Raw genomic sequence first — 20303 nt, forward strand, 5'->3', positions numbered from 1 at the left:
AGCACAGCCACACTAACTGTACCAACCAAACCTGCCCCCTTATTTTGGAAAAATAACAAGAAAAAAAGTTAAAACCGCATTACTCTGAACAAAGGGAGAAGGATTTTACAAAGCTCTGGATAAAAAGGTGCTGATTACACTCCTTGTTCCCATAAAGTTCAGCAGAATGGCATGGCAGGAGCAAATGCTGGATCCTGACCTTATCCTGTGGGACTGCTGCCAGAACAGCCATGAGAGAAGGGCGTGGGTTTGAGGTGGGATTGTGGCTGCTCCTACAGCCTGGGCTGTTCTTACTCATGGAATCTCTTCCCAAAATCCTGTATTTAATATCTTGCTCTTCCTTGGTTGCCTTTGGAGCTAACAAAACCAGCTTTGGTTCTGCTGCATCTCAGAACCTTCCACTGCTCCGTCAGTGGAGCAAATCCCTGCAGCCTTGGAAGGGCACAGCAGAAAGTGCTTTGAACCCCAACAGGATCAAGCACAGGCCCCCTGTGAGAGGAAGAGGAAGGTCTATCTCAAACTGGGTTTTAATGTGGGAATAAAGTAACCTAGGAGGTGGAAGACGATCTTTGTGTCTTCCCTTTGCACTGGACAGCCAGAACTCACTGATGGGCAGCAACATCCCCATGGGCCAGCCAAGGAGCTCACCCTTGGCAATCACCAAATCCCAGCCTCTGCCCATCCCAGCCACCTCAAACTCTCCTAATGAGGGCAAAACAATCCACACCAAAACAGCCATTGGGCCAATGGTATCATGTCTCACTAGGTCAATTTGTGTGAGGAAAAAAAAAAAGATATAAAAAGAACCTTAGTTCAGGGTAATTACCTCATGCAAATAAAATTAATCCACCCTTAATCCTATGAGATATATGGTTTTAACAGGATCAACTCAAATGTTAAGGTCAAACTATGGAATCTTCCTTTCTTACTTAATATTCCCTGTGAAATACACAGGCCTAGTAAAGTCATTGTCAAGACAGCTGAAATAAAAACTACAAAAGAAAACAAATGAACAAAAAAAACCCCAAAATAAAACAAAAAAAATTGCTATTATTAATGCAAGAACAATTTAGGGCAGGTGTAAAAAGACTATCCTAACATATTAAGTTGAATATATGAAATTCTTAGAATGCAGTAAAACTGTTTTTTATTTTTGCCCTTCCAAAGCAGGAAGAAAAATTTTAAAAGCACCAAGAAAACCAACCCTGCACACACAGAGAATACTCCTGTGAAATGCTCCTGTAAGCTGTGAAAGAATTTGCACCCACCCCATGTGAGGAGTGGCTCAGACATTGCCCTCACATCCTCCTAATGCTACTGTGAAATCAAAGAAGAATCTTGCTCTGATAAGTAGTGACAAAGGAACTTCTCAGTTTAATAATGAAATAAATAGGACAAAATTAAAAATAGTCAAAAATTTAATACATGTGCTATACTCATAAATTATGGAAATAAAACTATCACAAGATGTGACTAAGCTGTAGGTAAAGTAAAAGTGCTACAAAATTGTATGAACCAAAAAACTCGGATTCTGTTTCTCCAAAGAGAGACAATACTGAGATAAGTTTATACAGTGGAGACCTCTTAAATACACAGCCCTGAACTTCTGTACAGTAATTTGTGATGCTGATAAATCAGCCTGTTCTTAAGTCACATATTCATTTCAAAGAGATTTTTATCAGAGGATTCAAATGAACAGAGATGCCTTTAGGCATTTGCCAAGTTGCAGATCTCCAATAAATTAAGCTTTCAAAATGTTTGTGTTTCATAGCAGAAATGGCCTAAACTTTCTTTGCTAAAAACAAAAGCATCCCAAATGAAGCAGACTGTGACAATGGGATCCAAGACATATGCACTCAAAAGGAAAAGAAAAAAACCTTAATACCACTGTCCTTTCAGAAACATTAAGAAATCCTTTTAGTTGTTAGTAAGGTATACTGTTATTACTTTAGATGGGGCATAAAGATTTTTATTTAGTCATCTGGCATCTGGGGAACTCATGTCCCTCTTTATTAGCAGTTAAGAGAATTACCAGCAGCAACCAGACACCAAGCTTCAAAAGGCTGGTTTAAGTGGAAATGTTCTTGTGTTATGAACAATTATTCCAGATTTTTCATTTAAGTGGGCTACACTGTAAATTCTGAATTGCAACATAATATAGCCAGTTGTATCATAGAAGACTTTTTTTTAAAGACAAACTTACAAAACACAATGATAGGTTAAATAAATAAAAAACATCAGTTAAAAAACAGACTTAATTTCTTCTTCTGTGCAATTACGTACCAATATGAAAAATATTACTTTGATCTCTGGACATTTCACGGTTCAGTCTCCTGGATTTCACTAAAAATAATACTGACAGCAAAAATAAAGGAAAAAAATTATTGTTGACAAATCAGTGCTTTGGAGCTATTAAAAGCACAGATCAAATCTGTAGTTCCCTTGCAGCAGAACATGACCCAACACCTTAAAAATCAAACATTGGTAATAATGTTAATATATAAAATATTAGTTTAAAAACTATAGAATGACCTTCTCAGCAGAAATGGAGTGTATACACTGGGGTCTATGACATACAGCATATCTGAAGGCAAGTTCACAGAATGCTGAAAGGCTCACTGCACATTTTCTATGGCAAGGAAATACTGCAGCTTTAAAATAAGCTGCACAATACTCATCTCTATCTCTTTCACATGAAAGTGTGTAAAAAGCAAATCAGCAAATAAACTCTAAAATAGATTTATACCAAAATCCTCTTTTTTACATTGAGTTTACAGCTTCTATCCATTTGCCTGTACTATTTCTGGAGTTTCCTTCAAGAAAAGTCAAAGTTGCATTTCTGGGCCATGAACAAGTTCACGATACAATGTACTGGCAAGAACTTTTGCATACTAACGAGATTCACTCCTTGTTGCTTTTTGTTGTGTGTGTAAAGACAGTTTTTCCTGTGGGACAGGAGGTCAGATGTCGATTCCTTTGACCAGAGATGCCTCCAGGGTGATGTTGAACTCCTGCAGGGTCTGCAGCACCCGAATCAAAGAATTCACCAGCGTGTGATCCTTAATCAGGGCCATGTCCTCATACATCTGGGCTGTAATGGGGCAGTCTGCAAGCAGGGCGATCCAGTGGTGCAAAAGGTGGTCTCTGACAAGGGGCCAGTGGGCAGTTTGGGAATAAAAATAAAGCCAAGTTAATTTCACATCTGCACAGACATAATTTTTATTCTTTGCTTTAAGCAGACTACCATGCTCTCCCCTTCTCTTTATGAGACAGGAAGTGGGGAGTAACTGCCCCATGTGCAACATCTTTCTCATTTCATTAAAATATCACTAACAGCAACAATTATAAAGAAGTTTTTTTGTACCTGGCTCCAAGACACACCAGCATCTGAAACTTGCCATCCTTCCCAATGTTCCTGGGGGTGTTGTTGATAGCAGTGATAAAGCGACAGAAATTCCTGGCCCTTGTCTGCCAGTTCTCCTCTGGGACCATCTCACTCTGCTCAAGGGTCTCATAGTATGTTTGTGCTTTTTCTAAAAAGAATGGTGGGAGATAATGAAGTTCCATCAGTGCATTTAGGAGAGAATTAAAATTGAAATGCCTAGGATGCATGAATTTCCTGAATCGTTACTTTTAGGCACTGCTTGTTTCAGTCCTGTATAAAACTGGGATTCCACTACCTCCCCTCTGAACAGTGCTAAAGAGGATCACCTATGTACTGAATGTGAGTGCAGTAAAATGATCATGTACGGGGAACAGCAATGTTAATGTAGCTACTCAAAATATAGAAACAATATTAAAAATAATTCCTTTTTTAAAAATGTGTTTGTGAACTCAGTTGACTTATTTAGCTTTGTGTCAAGGGATCTAGACCATTGTGTGAAACACGCATGCTTATAACACCTTTATTACAATGTCCAGTACATACAACAGCACTAAATCCATCTGCTGTGCTCTGAAAGACAACTCAACCTCTTACAAATGTGATTTCTTGCTTTCTCTGTGCTCAATCAACAAAAAGGTTACCCCATGTCAATTCACCACCTTGTTTATGTGCCTCTTCCCCAGTAAGAAGGGTTGTTTTACACTGTTACTGCCAGAATGACAAAGCCCAGTTGCTGCATTGAGTACAGTCAGCTTCGGCAGAAGACAGGCTCTCTCTCTCTCTCTCTCACAGCAGCACAAGCAGGTAGGAGCTCTAATGGCCACTCAGCTGCTGAGATGCCTCCAAGAAGTCTGCTCTTCACACCAGCTGAGACACAACAGCAGTGATAAGGAGCACAGCTGGATGTGTTTCAGACACAAACAGGCTCTGGGATGTCAGCCTCCCACTCACCTAGAAAGTCCCAAATGAAGACGTTCTTGAAGAGTCTTGGTGATTTAAATCCATGCTGGAACACTTGCTCCAGAGCTGACACAAGTCCACTTTCTCCACACAGCAGCAGGGTCAGGCTGCCTCTCTGCCAGCACACACAGAAAGCACACACACTCATCACCTCACCTTGGGACTCTGGGACACAAGTGTCCCACTAAGTTTTTAAATAATCAGATGCCTAAAGTTCAAATCTGCTGTCAAACAGTGACCCTGAACAGGATGGCTCAGTTCTTACAAGTCCTGAGCATTCAAAAATTGATTGACTTCTCTAAGAATGAGGCTGAGGAAAGCATTGTCAGGGCCTCATCATCATCATCAAACAAAGCCTCAAACAGGCCAAGACAATGAGCAGGTTTTACCTATAATAATTATCACTAAAGAAAATTAGGAAAATATTTTCCTCTTTTTTTAAGTAACAGATCACAGACCCAGTGTAGCATGTGCCTCTTATCAACAAAAACATTTAATGCTCAGTAAAAAACCAAGTCCTGCTTCAGCACATGATGGTAAATTCTATTCTGCAAAACCAGTGCATGACCACTTGAGATTATTACCAATGTGATCACTGACTAGAATTACACTGGATATGAATCTGTCAGGCCATAATGAATTTACAAGTCAGGTGTTACAGGAATGTAAGAAAATCCTGACTGTCAAGAGCCATTCATCCAGACCCAGCAATGCACTACACCTCTCTGGCTCACAAGGGCTGGACAGGGGCAGCTACTTAGGTTTGTTTCAAAAAATCACTGTTCTGTCAGCTGATCACATGTGTAAAGCAAAACAATCTTGAAGAGCACTTCTGCTTCACTTTCTGGGGGATGTGGGTGTTTTAGGGGTGCCCTTTGTTTCTGTCCCTTTTTTTAAAATGGCCCATGAGTTTTCGTGTTTTAAGTAGCAAGGAAAATGCAAAACAGACATTAAAAACCTACTTAGAACTCAATGCAGATGCAAAATATCAGTTAATTCAGAACAAACTAAACAGTAAGCAGTGCTCTTGACAGTGTATGGATAGAATCCTTGGTGGAATTTGACTAACAGCACAATTTCCAATACCAGAATGTTAACATTCAATTTAACAGAATGCTCCACTTAGCAGAAACACACAGGTATTTGAGGCTGTACTACCTCAGTATCTCATTTTTGCTGCACTTCAGGAATTCCCAAGCACATGGCTGTTCATTCAGTCTGGTTACTTCTGCTATATATTCTCTCATGTTTACTAATCAGAGTTTTAGGACAGGAATGCCATTACCAAGACAAAAATCTCTCACCTCCTTCTCTGGCTTGTGGAAATGCTTGACAATACCATTAACAGCTTCACCAATAGCTTCTTGTATCTGACCAGTATTTAACTCTGCAAAACACAAAAATATATCCAGTTACAGCTTCAGAAATTGTACCTTGTGTGTGAGGGTTATAGTACAGCATAAAGCACAGCAGAGGAGCACTAATATCAATCATTCTGTTAAGGAAACAGTGCTGGGTGTGGGTAATGGAAACCCAACTCCACATTTATTTATTGTTGAGGAGGTAGGAATGGAGATGGTTTGGTTTTATATTGAAGTTAACACAGCGGTATTTCAAAACACCAACAGTGGAAAGGGTTTTTACACATTATGTGAATGGCCAGACCAGGACCCAAAGCTAAGAAAAGAAGCAGTGCTTTGCTCAGGACTGACAAACCTGGGCATCCTGGAAATACCTCCTGTGGTAGTTTTGCTGCAAACCCAAGAACGGCTGGGAACAAAGTAACCACCTGATTTATCAGGAATAAGACAACCACAGAACACTGACCTCAAGAGAAAACAAAGAAGTCTGTGAATAGAAACCACTAGCAAGAGTCTTCATCCATGAAGAACAGACAGAGAAAAGGCAGCAAATTTCTACCTTCCTCTGTAGCATCCTTTCCACAGGTGAAGGACAATACAAAAAACCAGGAGCACAGACACATCTGCGACCCTTTCAGAATGACCCTGCCATCAGATTTCAAAAGTTAAGTACACAGAACAGGATGCCCAGGATTGTAATTTGGAAGTGAGCTGGAGTTCAAGCAGGACACTGGGCTGAGTTTCACAGGTCCTCTCCAAACCCCAGTTGTGTTTGCAAGCCCTCAGGTGATGATGCAGAACACGACAAGACAGGACAAGCCCCAGCACTCACTTGGCTTGTTGTTTGGTGAGATAGTGACAAATCTCCTGATCATGCTTGGAGACTGCTGCAGGGGAGGCGTCCGGCACTGCCGCTCGTCGGCCTCCGTGTGGGAAGTCAGCAGCTCTCCCACCAGGATCCTCTCCAAGCTGCCATCATCCATCCCCTTCCCCAGCCACCTTCCACAGGGAAACCTAACAACACCAGGGAGATAAATGCATCAATCCAGATTCAATTCCATGCCAAAGACTTTCAGCTGCAGTTGCCTAAAGCCCAAATCCTGCTAGCATAGTTATTAGAAAGACTTCATTCATCCAGCACCAAGTAATAAAGTCTTGGCTTTGGCTTTTGCCAGCACAGGCAGCAAAAGTCAAACAGCTTTTCAGTTCCAAGTTTGTGCTGAGTGTTGCAGTAGATGATCCATCCACAAAGCAGATTGTGCCTGAGTCCCACATGTAGCATGATTTGAAGAAAAATGGGTAAGAGGGGAAATCCTACATCCTATGGATGGGTGAAGAAATGCACTGAATATGCTACATAGCAAGCCAGCTGTAAAAGAACCCCACAGCCCAAACATAGGCTTAAATGCCAGAACACCAGTACTTCTACTGAATTGGGGTATTAAATCAGACACTAGAAAGCACACATGCTCATTTGCTCATTATCACTTCTTCTGAACCAATGTTGATGGCAGTTTAATCAGCTTAATTGGAAAACTGAACAGCATCCAAAACCAGAATCTTTCCTCTTCATTTAATTACAAATGAACTGGCATGGAGAGCTGAGTGGACTTGCCCACCGATTTGACATCAACATGAGCCTGACAGTTTCCCTAAACAAAGGACAGGGCATCAAACTGTTCTGTATCTAACACAAATAAATTTAATTCTCACTCTAAGTTCCATTCCTTTACTCTCCCCATGTAAACACAGGTTTCTAACACTCATAAGGCCTTGTGTTCCAGCTTGTGTCCAAACGTGTCTCTGTAACACCTGGAGTACCCAGTCCTAATATAAAATATCACCTATATTTGGTAAGCAGCAAGCTCTGACTTGCTATTTCTTCCTTGGGCTCAAGGCAGATTATTTCTAAGCTGCACAACAGTCAACTCATCCTCTCCACCAACAGTCTGATATGAGACATGAGCATCTGCAAACTGCAAACCCTGTTTGAATTCAGAAGAACCAGGATTTGTTTAATGCCAGAAGCCAAACAATCTTTCTGTGCCTTCAGGCTGAGGCAACTGTAGACACAGAGTCCCAGGAGATCAGACCTTTCTAATCAAACAAGCCCTGCTGTGCCAGCTCCCTGCAGGAATTCTACTTACCCATATGAAATGTCAGGATGATACTTACTTGTAAGTATGCCCTGTTATTTCATTTCTGACCATAACATATTCCACAAGCCACTTGGCATACAGCCCTGAATTATCATGTCCTATTTGCACTGTGGTCAGTTTTCCCAGGTTCTGGCACTGCAAATTAAGCAAAGAGTTTGTCAGAGGAAACTGAAAAAGAAAGCAGCATGTTGGGGGAATAAACTATTAGGGAAGGTGCTCAGACAGAAACTCAGCAATGTGGTTCCTGTTTCTGATTCCATGGTTGGTTCTGGGATTTTTAGTGGTAGGTGGCTTTATTTGGTTTTGTTTGCTTGTTTTGTTAAGTACTGTTTTGATCTGCACAGAGCACGTTAGCTGAACTAGATTCTTCAATTCAATTTCACCCAATGAACACAACACACATGCAGAAATCAGAGCAGAATCACTTCTTTGTTTCCCAACAGAAGAGGATATGACACCTCCCACAGTTGTAACATAAAGACAGTCTTGTCTATCCCTTGCACTAAGGAATTGTCAGTCATTTTACTCTGCATGTTATTAAATATAGGTCAAATGTGCTATGCAAAGGCACAAACTATCTGTGACAAGCCACAAAGATATTCCACATTCATTCCACAGGTGAAGGACAAGACAGAAAACACCACTGGACCAGGAGCACAGACACATCTGCCACCCTTTCAGCTTTCAAGGTGCTACAGCAAGCGGAGAATTTAAAATTGAACAAACAGAACACTCAAATCAGGCTTTGTATCAAGTAACACAAACCTCAAAAGTCATTTCCAATATGTTCCTGGGAATCTGCAGGACTCCTGTTTCACCCAGCTCCCCCGAAATACAGATCCAAGGATTGGCTGTGAACATTGAGCCACCGAGTTTCTTGCTGGGAACAATCAAAATATGGTATGGTATCACTGCAAACACAAAAGAAATAACACTTCAAAAATGAAGAAGAATAATTATGTAACCTCTTTAGTCGAGAGAGGAGCAAAAGATAAGCCATAAAACAGCACTGCAGCACCATGAAATTAAAAGAACAGAGATCCCAGTTAATCACGCTGACACTTGCACACTAAGCACTGACTGACAAAGGGGAAGTGTACACATGCACAGCAGCCACTAAGAAGCAGAGCTGACAGCAGAACAGTGTCAACTGAAGAAAGAAATTTGGATGGAATAATGCCTTCTTATGAGTGTAATCCCTTTTTATTTACCAACCTCACAACATGGCACAAAGACTTACTTATCCTCAGCTTAGTGACAAGGAAGCAAAGACATGATATTGCTGTACCCAGGAGTGCACTGTACAACTCCCCCAGGTCCCACTCAGGTTCTAACTGCAGCCTTTCTTCACAGGCATGGATGGCAGCAGCATTCACTGCCATGGCTGAACAAACCCAGTGAAAATACAGCATAATGCTGCACATTTCTCTCTGCCACATCACTCTTTTTATACTAACTTTAGGATTTATCCATCTCTCAAAGAACAAGCAATTTTTTTCCCTTCTAAACAGCTCCACACATACGCTCAAGTGCCTTCTGGTCCCCTGGTTTACCTGTGAGTGATTCCATGCAGTATCACCTGAGCTGCTGTCCCTCCTCTGACTCTCAAGGCATATCCTCTTCCACCACCCAGCATCTCCTGCCCAGCCCTCTGTTAACCAATCTTTTATAATAAAATCCAATTCTCTGAATGGTCACTGTGTTTCTTGGCTTTCTGCCCTTCTTTCACAGTGCATAAGCAGATTACAGTCAGGGCTTTTCAGATGAGGCATTTAATGCATTTCTCCCTGAGCATCTCCTCAGCTGTCAGTGCCCTCGAGAAAGCATTTGGTGGTTGGATTTTCTTAAAAGCCCAATGCTCACAGCATTTAAGAATGAATTAAAATGCTTCCCTTTTTATTTTCTGTGCTGATAGTCCTAAAGTAAGTGACAATTTAACTGCATCCAGCAGACCAGACTTTCACATTATCCAGAACTTGCCTGCAGACCAAAAGCTGTTTTGCTTGGATGTCTGTTTGCTTTGTCTTTCATACACACAAGTGTGAATCACAACACAGCACCAAGGGTAGCCTTTCACATATCCCACCCCCAATTTCATAAGCCTTGCTAAAGTCTTTCCTTATTTTGCCTTCCAGTGATGTCCTGTGGCAGTAGGCACACAGATCTTTGAGAACTCTGTAACACAGTTCAGTGTTATAGCTATCAACAATAGCTTAAAAGTTTCTCTAGGGTATCTTTTTAACAACCAGAAGAAAAAAAATGCTGAGGAGTTCTGATGCAACCCTCAATGGGCATTTCATTGTTACCCCAAACCCAGAGACAGGCATGCAGCACAAAAAATGAGGTTTGTTTTCTTTTAATTCCCAGCATGTATTAATATTATTGATAGTGAACATCCCATACTATTATTATTACTTATTATTTAGTATCATGCAATCAAGCCCACCACAAAAATTTCAGTTGGGAACTCACCCCTAACTAAAATTATTAGAGCTATGTACTTCACTAAGTTAGAAACAAAAGTGACAGGGACAGAAGCTCCTGCCCACCAGAGAAGATCATGGAAACAGCAATACAGCACCCACAGATAGATCCCAGGGGAAAAAAGCAGAACCATTACATTAGGGCATGTTGCTCAGAGCTTTTTAGAATTTTGGACAAGGACTCAACCAAGTCTAGAAATCAGAGTTGCAGGGAAAGGAAATACTTACAGATTGTTGTGAAAACATTGGTGAAGCAGAAGTAATCCACAGCATTGAATGACAGGAGATGATACAGGAACTGCTCCTTCTCATCATCGCAGCGGAGGAACGCGTAACGCTTGTAGAGCTTCCTGACAAAGCAAAACACATAATCTGTCACAGCAACAAGATGCTCCCAGGGAAATGTTTTCTACTGTGCACATTTATTAGGTACACTGTGAATAATGGGCAAGCAGTTACAAATGAGGAGTGATACTGGGAGAGCCAAGAGTTTTCAGTGTGCCAAGATACACTGAGTCTCTGCAAGGCTGACATCTCCAAACTGAATCAGTCCAGTTGTCATTATCTTCCACCTCTCAAATGTAACATTTGGTTTAAGGGTCTTCTCCCACCCCCAAGATGGAAAAAGGAATTTTGCACTTTCTTGAAAAATATTCTGACTTCTTTTGACCATGTAACATGACAGAACTGAAGAGAGTTCTCCTAAGTTACTTCTGAGCAGAGAGTGCCATGGGAGAGCTCTCCAGCACATGATATATGACAGAAGACTGTTCTCAAAGGACATAAGGCAAGAACTGGGGCTATCTGCTTGTATCTGGCTATAAGTGATCACCCAGGGCCTACAACAACCTGCACATTGATCCAGGGAATAGTTCAGTGTTGATAGTACACAGCTCCTGACATAACCAAACTGACAGGCAAAGGTGGCAACCAAGAAATAATACAAGTGCTGGGCATAATCATAAAAGAAGAGCATGCCAAAATATATAAAAATCCAACTGATGCTGCAGGAATATCTAAACCCTCCAGAATGCAGGAATTAGGCACTAGAAATGCTGACTCAGCTGTGGACAGGTTGTTCCTTTCAGGAGGGCATCCTGACAACTCCCCTCGGTTTCAGGTATCAATTTACAAAAAAAGTCAGCAAGTCACAAGACAGAAACTTGCAAAACAAATCAATGATAGTCAACAAACAGGCATGTTCTCACTCACATAACAAACCTGACACTAGAGACTGACAGGAAATGTTCAATGAAAATAAAGAGACTGAGCCTTAAATTAACCTGACCTGCCAGCAGCCACAAGACTGACAAAACCACAGAAGTCTCACAAAAGGTGGCCATGTCTGTGTTACATTTGCACAATCTGAATCACATGTTTGACAGCCAGTCAGGGTATGTGCTGTCCTGTTTCTTCAAAGGACAAGGTTTCTCTGTTTCCCTGAGCACACAAAGATCTCAGGACATGTGATTTCTCCCTGCTCCCTTTGCAGATTAGAAAGAAACCAAACATGAAACATTTTCCTTATATTTGCTAACAAATGTCAAGTAAAGAGAATGGGATAATTAAAATACCTAACAGCTGCTTCAAAAGGAACAACACACAATCTTGTTAACTGTAAAATGGCAGAAGTTGCACCATTACTTTTAGTACCTCACTGAACTCGGCACTGTTTCCTCTAAAAACAAGTGGGGCACACTTTCAAACCACACTGCCTACAACAGCTCTCTAAGTAGGATATGTAAATATGCAGCACAAAGCACACAAGATTACAGAGAATTTATGTCATCCTGTACAAGTTGCTCCTTTGTTTGTCATTTTCATTTTAAACATACTTTTGCTGCAGTCTCCCTCTGTTCCAAAGAATTAGAATCTGTCTGATAAATGAAGAGAACACTGGCCAGTGTTAAAAGAGGTTTTTTTTTCTTCTCTTTTGTGGGGGTACATGGAGTGTGGTGGTGTGTGGAAAGTCCTCTCACAGCATGTGCTCTGCATGGGACAAGCAGTGCTAAATTTAACCTGATCCGAACTGTTGACTTCACTGGAGAGGCTTAATCTCAATTTGGACATACAGGCAGATTTGTTAGCTGTCCTCTCTCCATCCTTCAGCTTTTCCTCATTCACTGAAGGCTACAGCTTCATCAGAAAACACAACATAATACAAAACAAGGTAAATCTCAAATAATTAGCTGTTGGGGTTCAGGGGGATAGGGGAAGAAATTCCTTGGAAGATGGTGAGTGGAAGGAGAGGAAAGGAAAAGCAGACAGCATAGGTTAAGCTGTCTCCAGACAGAAGTTTCAATTAAAATTAATGACAATTACTATGGCTTTAATTCCCACACAGTAAACACTGTGTGTGATTATTATGAAAGGAATTCACCTTATGTTGCTGAGCAGGCTATAAATGTAAAAACACATGTCAAGAACCCCAGCATTGAATCCGAATTCCCAAATAACTCACACACTTAGAAGGCCAGTTTGTTCCATGCCTTCTGCACACTGCTAAGCAGATACAAAAATAGGCACACCTGGACTTCTGAAACCAAACAATTATATAGATTTTAACTTTTTTTAAAGCTTTGCCCAAGATAACCCATCTTACTTTGTAAGTTCATGATCTGAAAGCAACTGCTTCAGATGCCTGGAGAGCAATTTCTTCTCCATAGAGAGGCGAACCCAAGCTCTGGCCTTGCCAACATCTGTTTTGATCTCACTGATATTCTGGATATGCCTGGAATTAAACAAAAAGACATGCTTGGTATTGTCAAAGCATGACAACTCTTTTGAACCAAGCTCAGCTGAAGTTTTCCAAAGAACAGAAAATATCAGGTAAATTATAGAAAAAGAAACATAATCACCTTAATACTCAGCACAGTAAAAAAATCCCTGCAATCTAGCTCAAAGAGAATAAGAGCCTGAAAAGGAAATATCTGCAATGCAGTGCCCTATTTACAAAATTCTAAACCAGGCCCATTGTCTCACATGATTTAGGACTCATTCTGGACCTTATCACTGCAATATTTATGGCTGAATGCTTTGGAAAATTAAACACTGTCTTTGCATGCTCTGTAGAAGCTTTTCTTGCACACAAGGCACAAATGGTATATTTTAATAAGGCAGGCAAATCCTCAATTCACTCTTCCCTACTGAAAAAAATGGATGCTGTAAGGAAAAAGAAGGAAAAGACAATTCCTGCCAAGGTTGTTTCAGAAGTTCTGCATATTGCTTTTTCAGTGTACTGAAAAGAAGGCATTGGGCAGTAGTTTTATTCACACTACAGTACTGAATGTTAGATAAACCCATTCTTTAGATCAAACAAGTTTTTTAAACTGCATTCTTCCTTAAGAAGTAAAAGTGGTCTCAGAGCTACACAAAGAACTCAGCAATGACTGGGAAAACACAAATACTACACCCACACCTCTGTGGAAATAAATCAATACACAAAATGTTAAAAATACGAAAACCTTGTCATGGTATTTCCATAATTTAATAGCTCAAACAATATAAAAACTCCTCAGTATGGAACCTGTTTCTGTAAAGGTCAGTGAAAACACTGAACTATCTACTTTAAAACAGTTCAACATGTTCCTTCCCCACAGCCCCTCGTGCTGCATGAAACACAGGATGGTGCAGACACAGAAACAAGACTGCAAATCTCAGGGGGTTTCTGGTTTGTTTAACAGCTCAAACTCACCTCATATCCTGGATGAGAGAGATTCTGAGAGGTGACATGGCTGGACTTGTATCAGACTTTCGTCTTTCTGAATCAAGAAGTATTCCTAGATTCAGAGGAAAACAATTTCTTATTAGCAGAAATTTATCTAAAGATTCTAAAATCAATATAAAAAAGAAGGTGAATTAATGCCAATTTGCACTCTTGTACTACTGGTGACTGTGAAGGTACTGTAGTGTATTTCCACTCCAAATTACAAGAAAATCTAATTTGCTACACAGATAGTTCTACAGATCAGCATACACTGAGCACCAACCCATTACTGAGTGCAGGTTCAGCTGGAATTGCTATGACATCAAATTACTTAAGACATATAGTAATCAGGTATTATTTTCTAAAGACTGCCCTGTTTTCTGGCTGTGTAGTAACCCTGAGTGGCACTACTGACAGCACAGAACAGTGTTAAATATGTTGTACTCAGTACAACACACATTCTGTGCTACTGAGCTATTACTTTGCACACTCCTATAGCACCACCACTTTTTAAATCTCACATTTTGGGGTTTTCAAGCAATATTATTACTCTTATCTTTCAAATTAAACTCCAGAAGTTCCATGTTAAATACAATCCTTGCCCTCAATAACAAGTTAGAAAGCAAGGAACAGATTGTGCTTTATTCTGATACACAAAACCACTACAGACTAAGGGACATTCAGGAGACCTTAAAATTTCCAAATCTATGGTTTTGCTTGCTTACAGGATCTTGTGCACGTTACTAATACTCAAATCTTTGCTTACAGCAGCTTTAAAAAAATAAAAGGCACCCACTGCCTCCCCAAAACCTATTACTCTCTCCAAATTTATATCCTATGTCCCCACCTGACACAAGAAGTAATGTTTACAAATTACATTAATAATCCTAAAAACATATTATCAGTGGATCTTATGCACAAAACTGCTTCTACTGCAACACCTGATGCAACAAAAATTAAGATCTGTTTCTTCAGCTGAAGTTTTTAACAGTAAGCCTCCTGTTCAGTTGTTTTTCAAGCCATAATGTAAAACTTCAGGGTGTACAGCACAAATCTCTGTGCTTGCACTGTTTTCCACCCTGACCCATAAGATCATTTTGCTCTGCAGTCATGCAGGGCCTGTGTGTCTCATGGAGGATGATTTACCAGAGCAATCCATTTCAAAGCATCAGCTGTTTCTGGTTTTCTGACTACCATGGTACTCAGATCCAGACCCAAACAAGTGGGCACAATACAAACCAGTTAATTTCCCATATAACATACTGAGACAACACACCAGGCCCATATTAAACCTGTAGTAGCCATAACACTTGATTCAGTGATATGGAGTGAAGGGTATTTCCAAGGGAAAAAAACTGTTTGGTGTAAATCTGCAGGCAGCTCTTACTCACAGCTTTTAATCATCTTCTTACAGCAGATGCCAATCTTACCTGAGGTACTGAAGCTGCCTGATGTGGTTCTTCTTTGTCTGTTCTCTAGGTAATGTAACAGATGAGACCACAGAGCAGACTTTCCCTAAAATGAAAAAATATTAGTTAAAGAAATCACTACCAGCTGAATTTAAAAAAAAAAAAAGAAGTCTGAAACATGATTGAAAGTACCAGCCACGACAAAAACTTTCTTTAAAGATGTTTCTACCTATAAACTCAATGATAAAAACCAAAAATAAGACAAAAGTGGGAGGAGCTTGGGAGCTGTAAAGAGGCTGAGAAGGAAAAGCAAGAGTCAGACTACTGGGATCTAATGATTCTGGTAACAGGAAAAAGTCAATGGAACTTCTTCCCTCTTAGTTCATTACCATACAAGAGAACACTCAAAGGCTTGGAAAATGCTGTGGAGCTTCAAATCATAGTCTGTGACCTGTCCTGTGGGTCTCTCCCTGCCTCTCCAGAGTAAATGACAAGGGACACAGAGCCAGCCTGAGACACCCAGGCCAAGCCCTGCTCCCCTCAGGGTCATTCAGAGCAAAGGATAAATGCTGCCCATTTCTACAACCTCAAAAGATTCCCCTCAATTTCATCAAGCAAAGCACCTGCATAATCACAAACACAGTAAAATAACCCAAAATAAAAGCAGGACAGTGAAAGCTTATCAGCAAAAATACCCCAGTTCTACACACTGTAATACCAACTTAAAAGTTAAAATTTGGGATGTAGTATTTAGGCCAAGATAAATCCATCATCTGAAGTTAAAAAGAGCACCTTGCTCATTATGTTGCTTTCTTAAACCCCTGGTGGCTTAAAGCAGAGAGTGAGAAAATCTTTCACTGGGCAGCTTCATCTTCACTTGGATTCATCATAAAATAGTTCACATAATAAACCATAAGCTTGCAAACCTGCAGAAAGGCAGCAGTAAGCAAACAGAGGCTCTCCGGCACATAAATTGGAATTACTGGCAGATAATTAGTATTACTTATCTTCCTAAAGTACTGTATTAACCTGAAATCCCAGTAAAGATCTAGCAATTCTGCATTTCAGAAAAGCTGTCATATTATGAAGCCATATTTTTATTTACAGCTTTGTGCAGAAAGAAGCCATGACTGTAAAGCAACACTTGTCAATTCCACACTATCAATTTCATCTAAAATTATCTAAGTGCCTTCCCAGAAGTGCAGTAATGATAGTTCATCTTTAATTTTTTCTTTTTTTAACTATATTCAAAAATCTCTAACCATTTCCATGCTATAGCTCCCTGCAGCTGACATAATGAACTATTGATCATGAGGGATTATTCCAGATGTGGCACGCCTCCAGAAGAATAAATCCTAGACTGTCTGTAACATCTGTGATGACAAAAATCTATTAAAAATATGCATTCAGTGGTGAGGATATAAAAAAATCCATTGTGCCTTGTGTGTACCTGACAGATCCAACAGGGAAAGTCAAAATTCCAAGTCTTATTATGAACAGATAAAAAAGAGCATGAAAATACCACCCAGCAAAGAGTTACATCCAGAACTGTCTTTTCTCCCAATAAACACACACATGCACACACAGTCTAGTGTTCAGCAACCAGCTGCCATGGCAAGGAGAACTGCAACAGATCACAGAAAGCAGCAACAAAGGGTCCTGCAGCAAAGTGATGCCAACAACCATGATGGATGGGAGGACTCATGCAGTGTCTGCCCGCTACTCCAGCACCGTGGACCTCTCCTTTAACTTCACCAAATAGCAATGATGAGGCAAGCTGGATCTATAGGGGGAAGGAAGACAGCCTAAGGAAAGTAGTGGGATAGAGAATGGGCAAGGGAATAACCAAGGCCTTCTGAAAGTCCAGACTGCTTCAGCCATTAGATCCTGCATCACAACTGCCCCGCGTCGCTCGGGACAATGGAAGGCATGGATTCCCTTTGCAGGTGGAAAAATCAGTAGGTAGCTAATGTAGAACTACTGGGTTCATCAGCAGGGAAGAGGGAGAAGCAGGGATGGGTGGAAGGAAAGCCATCCTCATTACTATGGTCAGTTGAGAAAGAAGAGTCTCCCTTGGCTCATTATTGAAAAATGGAATCAAATCGATGTATGAAACAGCAGGCTTTTGCATATTTCATAAAGGCCAGAGCACACAGAGAACTGGTGGTGCTTTTTTACTTTTGATTTTTTTAAACTGTGGATCATACTGTGAGATACACTGCACTTCCTCCATCAGGCCTCTATTCTATTCCACCACTCTATCTATTCCAGCATTCAGCACTGCTTGCCAACATCTGCAATCAATCCAAAGCATTAACCTTATGAAGGGTTGGCCGTCTGCTGCTCTGAAAGGCCCAAACCTGGCTTGAGGCAGAGTAAACTGATGCTCTGTCTTCTAAGACGAAAGCAGTACAGCTTCTATCCTAAGTGATATACAAGAGGGAAGGGAGAGAATCACATGGTAAATCTTCACATAGAAAACTGTTGGATAGTTTGAAGGAGAGCAGAGTTAAACACTGGTGTTTGGCTGCTGGGAACAGAGATACTGGATTACAGTTGGCTGGATTATGAACATATATTTTTTTTTAAAAAAGTTATAATCTTCTGCACCCTTGCTACTCCTTTGTACAAGGGAGGAGTAAAGTTGGTAAAGGCCCTCCAAACTCCATCTTCTCCCACAAGTGACTCCAAACAGAAGAGCAAAACAATTATTAATTTCACACAAAACCCAACACCTCTAGCTAGTCAACTTGTAACTATAATTTAAGTACCCCTACAGCACCCAGGAAGAATCAAAATAGCAAGACTGTTACTTTGAAGTACTAAATTATCCTTCAGGAAAACAATTGCCCCATCCCACTGAGAGCACATTTAGGATAGGCTGCCTTGTAGCCCATGCAACTTCATTAATAAAAATATTAATAACACAGCAATAGTTGGAGGTTTTTTTACCATCCTATTAAATAAAACCACCAAAACCCACCAAACCAAATGAAAACCCCAGGTTAAATGGAGATTCCTCCAAGAAGTCATCTGTGGAACACATCTGCAAGTGCATTTGCACATACCCAACAACAAGGAGACACACAGGAGGTAGGAACTGACATAAAAAAGACTGCAGGGCACACAAGTATTTTAACACATCTACGCACACACTAAAGGTGTTCTCTGAAAGCAGAGACGGAACAGAACAACACAACTTCAGGAAAGTGTGCTCTGCAATGTGCAGGAATATTTATTCCTCACCTGTTTGACTTGCAGACCGTGGCTCCATATTCTTTCCAAGAGGTCACACAGACTGGCTATCAGGGTGTTCTCTTCCACTCCTGTGATATTCACTTCACCATGACCAAGCTCCACAGCTTCTCGACCCATCTTCTCAACCAACATCCTCTTAGTCTCAAAAAGACAGGGCAAAAGAGAGGTAAATCTCTCCCAGGAATTCCCAAGATCACTTACACTTTGAAAATGACCAATAAGGAAGCACATGGTAAAGTTTTGGCAGAAAAACTGGCTGTATATATGTATTTCTGGCATTAGTGCAGACCTGCCCTTCCTTTATCCCTGGTTTTCAAGCCAGGACAGCAGCAGTGCTCACCTTCTGTTTTTCTAAAAAAAGGGTTTGCAAATGGGCACATCATCCTCTACAGAGTGACCCCAACAAAGGGAACAGCAGGTCCCACATTAACAAGCTGGATGCTCAGCAGCAAGGCCACAAAACAGATCTTGGTTGCTTTGGTGGCTACTGGATGCACTCCCCAAGAGCAGGACACTTTGTCCCCCTCCTCCCAGGGGAGGTGAATGCACCCAAGTGTTTCCAAGCAGCACAGGTATGTCCTTCCTGGGAGATGCTGCTCTGCCAGAAGGGCATTTGGATCAAACCAAACCCATTCTGGAGTCCACCTCTTGAGCTTCCCCATGAGCCAGTTCTCCTAAACTGTGCACAATTTCATACTGCCCACCAAAACTTTCACCAGCTCCTGAAGTACAGTCTTCCAGTCACAATATATCCATCATACAGCCAACTGGAGGGAAAAATGGTGAGGGAAGCAGTTCCACGCATCTCTTACACATTTTTTCATCTTTGTTCCTATTCTGGACTTGCTTTCAAATGAGGAATACTCCCTTAAGCACCTCTGCACAGTCTTGCTGGAGATGAAGAAGTCCCAAGTTAGTCCCTGCTGCTTCTCCCCCGCACTCCCTCTGGCAATTTCTCACTGTCACAGAGCCAAGTCCACCTTCAAAAACTTTCACCATCTCTTGTGCATCTATTAAGGGATGGGGATTATTTGGACAGTTCCACAAATTGAAATCAGAAGTTTTATGAACATAGAGTTTTATGAAAAGTTGTATATAATTACTGTAGTACCTCTACTACTTTAGGCAAGAATGTGTCTATTTCATAATTATTCTCTTTGCTGTATTTTTATAAACATTAACATTTGCTTCAGATTATTATGTTGTCAAATATGTACTGGTGAAGCATGTCTACAAATTAATGCCAAATTTCTTTCTTAAGCGCTTAAAAGCATACACCTCAGAAATACAGTTATGAGAAAAGCTGCTGTATCTTCCCCACAAGCCTCTCTTTTGGACTATTCCCTCCTGTTAAAATTGTACTGTCTCATTAGTTATAACTGCAATGTGCTATAATAGACTTGGGCAGCAGGATGGTAAAGACCCTTCAGAATATTTAATCTCTATCATAAATCTGCTTGATAAAGTCTCTGCTCCTTGCAGAATTTCTGAATACATTATCTCTTCATTAATTTCTCACCACCATGCAAAAATCCTTATAGGGAAAAAGCAGAAACAGATGGTAGAAAAGTGGGGGGGTTTC

The 20303-nt window shown here is 40.7% G+C and overlaps 1 protein-coding gene across 4 annotated transcripts in view; it reads right to left on the reverse strand.

Moving 5' to 3' along the window:
- Window positions 1–1356: 1356 nt before the first annotated feature.
- The window catches only part of DENND5A (DENN domain containing 5A), a 62312-nt gene continuing 43365 nt past the window's right edge, over window positions 1357–20303 (reverse strand). For 2 of the 4 annotated variants that reach the window (XM_058025845.1, XM_058025843.1), the window contains 13 exons: window positions 18710–18862; window positions 17782–17886; window positions 15485–15569; window positions 14043–14127; window positions 12951–13079; window positions 10577–10698; window positions 8631–8776; window positions 7882–8000; window positions 6539–6720; window positions 5650–5732; window positions 4337–4460; window positions 3365–3533; window positions 1357–3144 (listed from right to left, as the gene is read on the reverse strand). In XM_058025845.1, the coding sequence (XP_057881828.1) occupies window positions 2961–3144; window positions 3365–3533; window positions 4337–4460; window positions 5650–5732; window positions 6539–6720; window positions 7882–8000; window positions 8631–8776; window positions 10577–10698; window positions 12951–13079; window positions 14043–14127; window positions 15485–15569; window positions 17782–17886; window positions 18710–18862 (1686 nt within the window). In that variant the 3' untranslated portion in view covers window positions 1357–2960. The remainder of the gene's footprint in view (window positions 3145–3364; window positions 3534–4336; window positions 4461–5649; window positions 5733–6538; window positions 6721–7881; window positions 8001–8630; window positions 8777–10576; window positions 10699–12950; window positions 13080–14042; window positions 14128–15484; window positions 15570–17781; window positions 17887–18709; window positions 18863–20303) is intronic. The other 2 variants (XM_058025847.1, XM_058025846.1) reach the window with 1 other exon arrangement.

Source organism: Melospiza georgiana, chromosome 6 (assembly GCF_028018845.1).
Source record: "Melospiza georgiana isolate bMelGeo1 chromosome 6, bMelGeo1.pri, whole genome shotgun sequence".
NCBI lineage: Eukaryota > Metazoa > Chordata > Aves > Passeriformes > Passerellidae > Melospiza > Melospiza georgiana.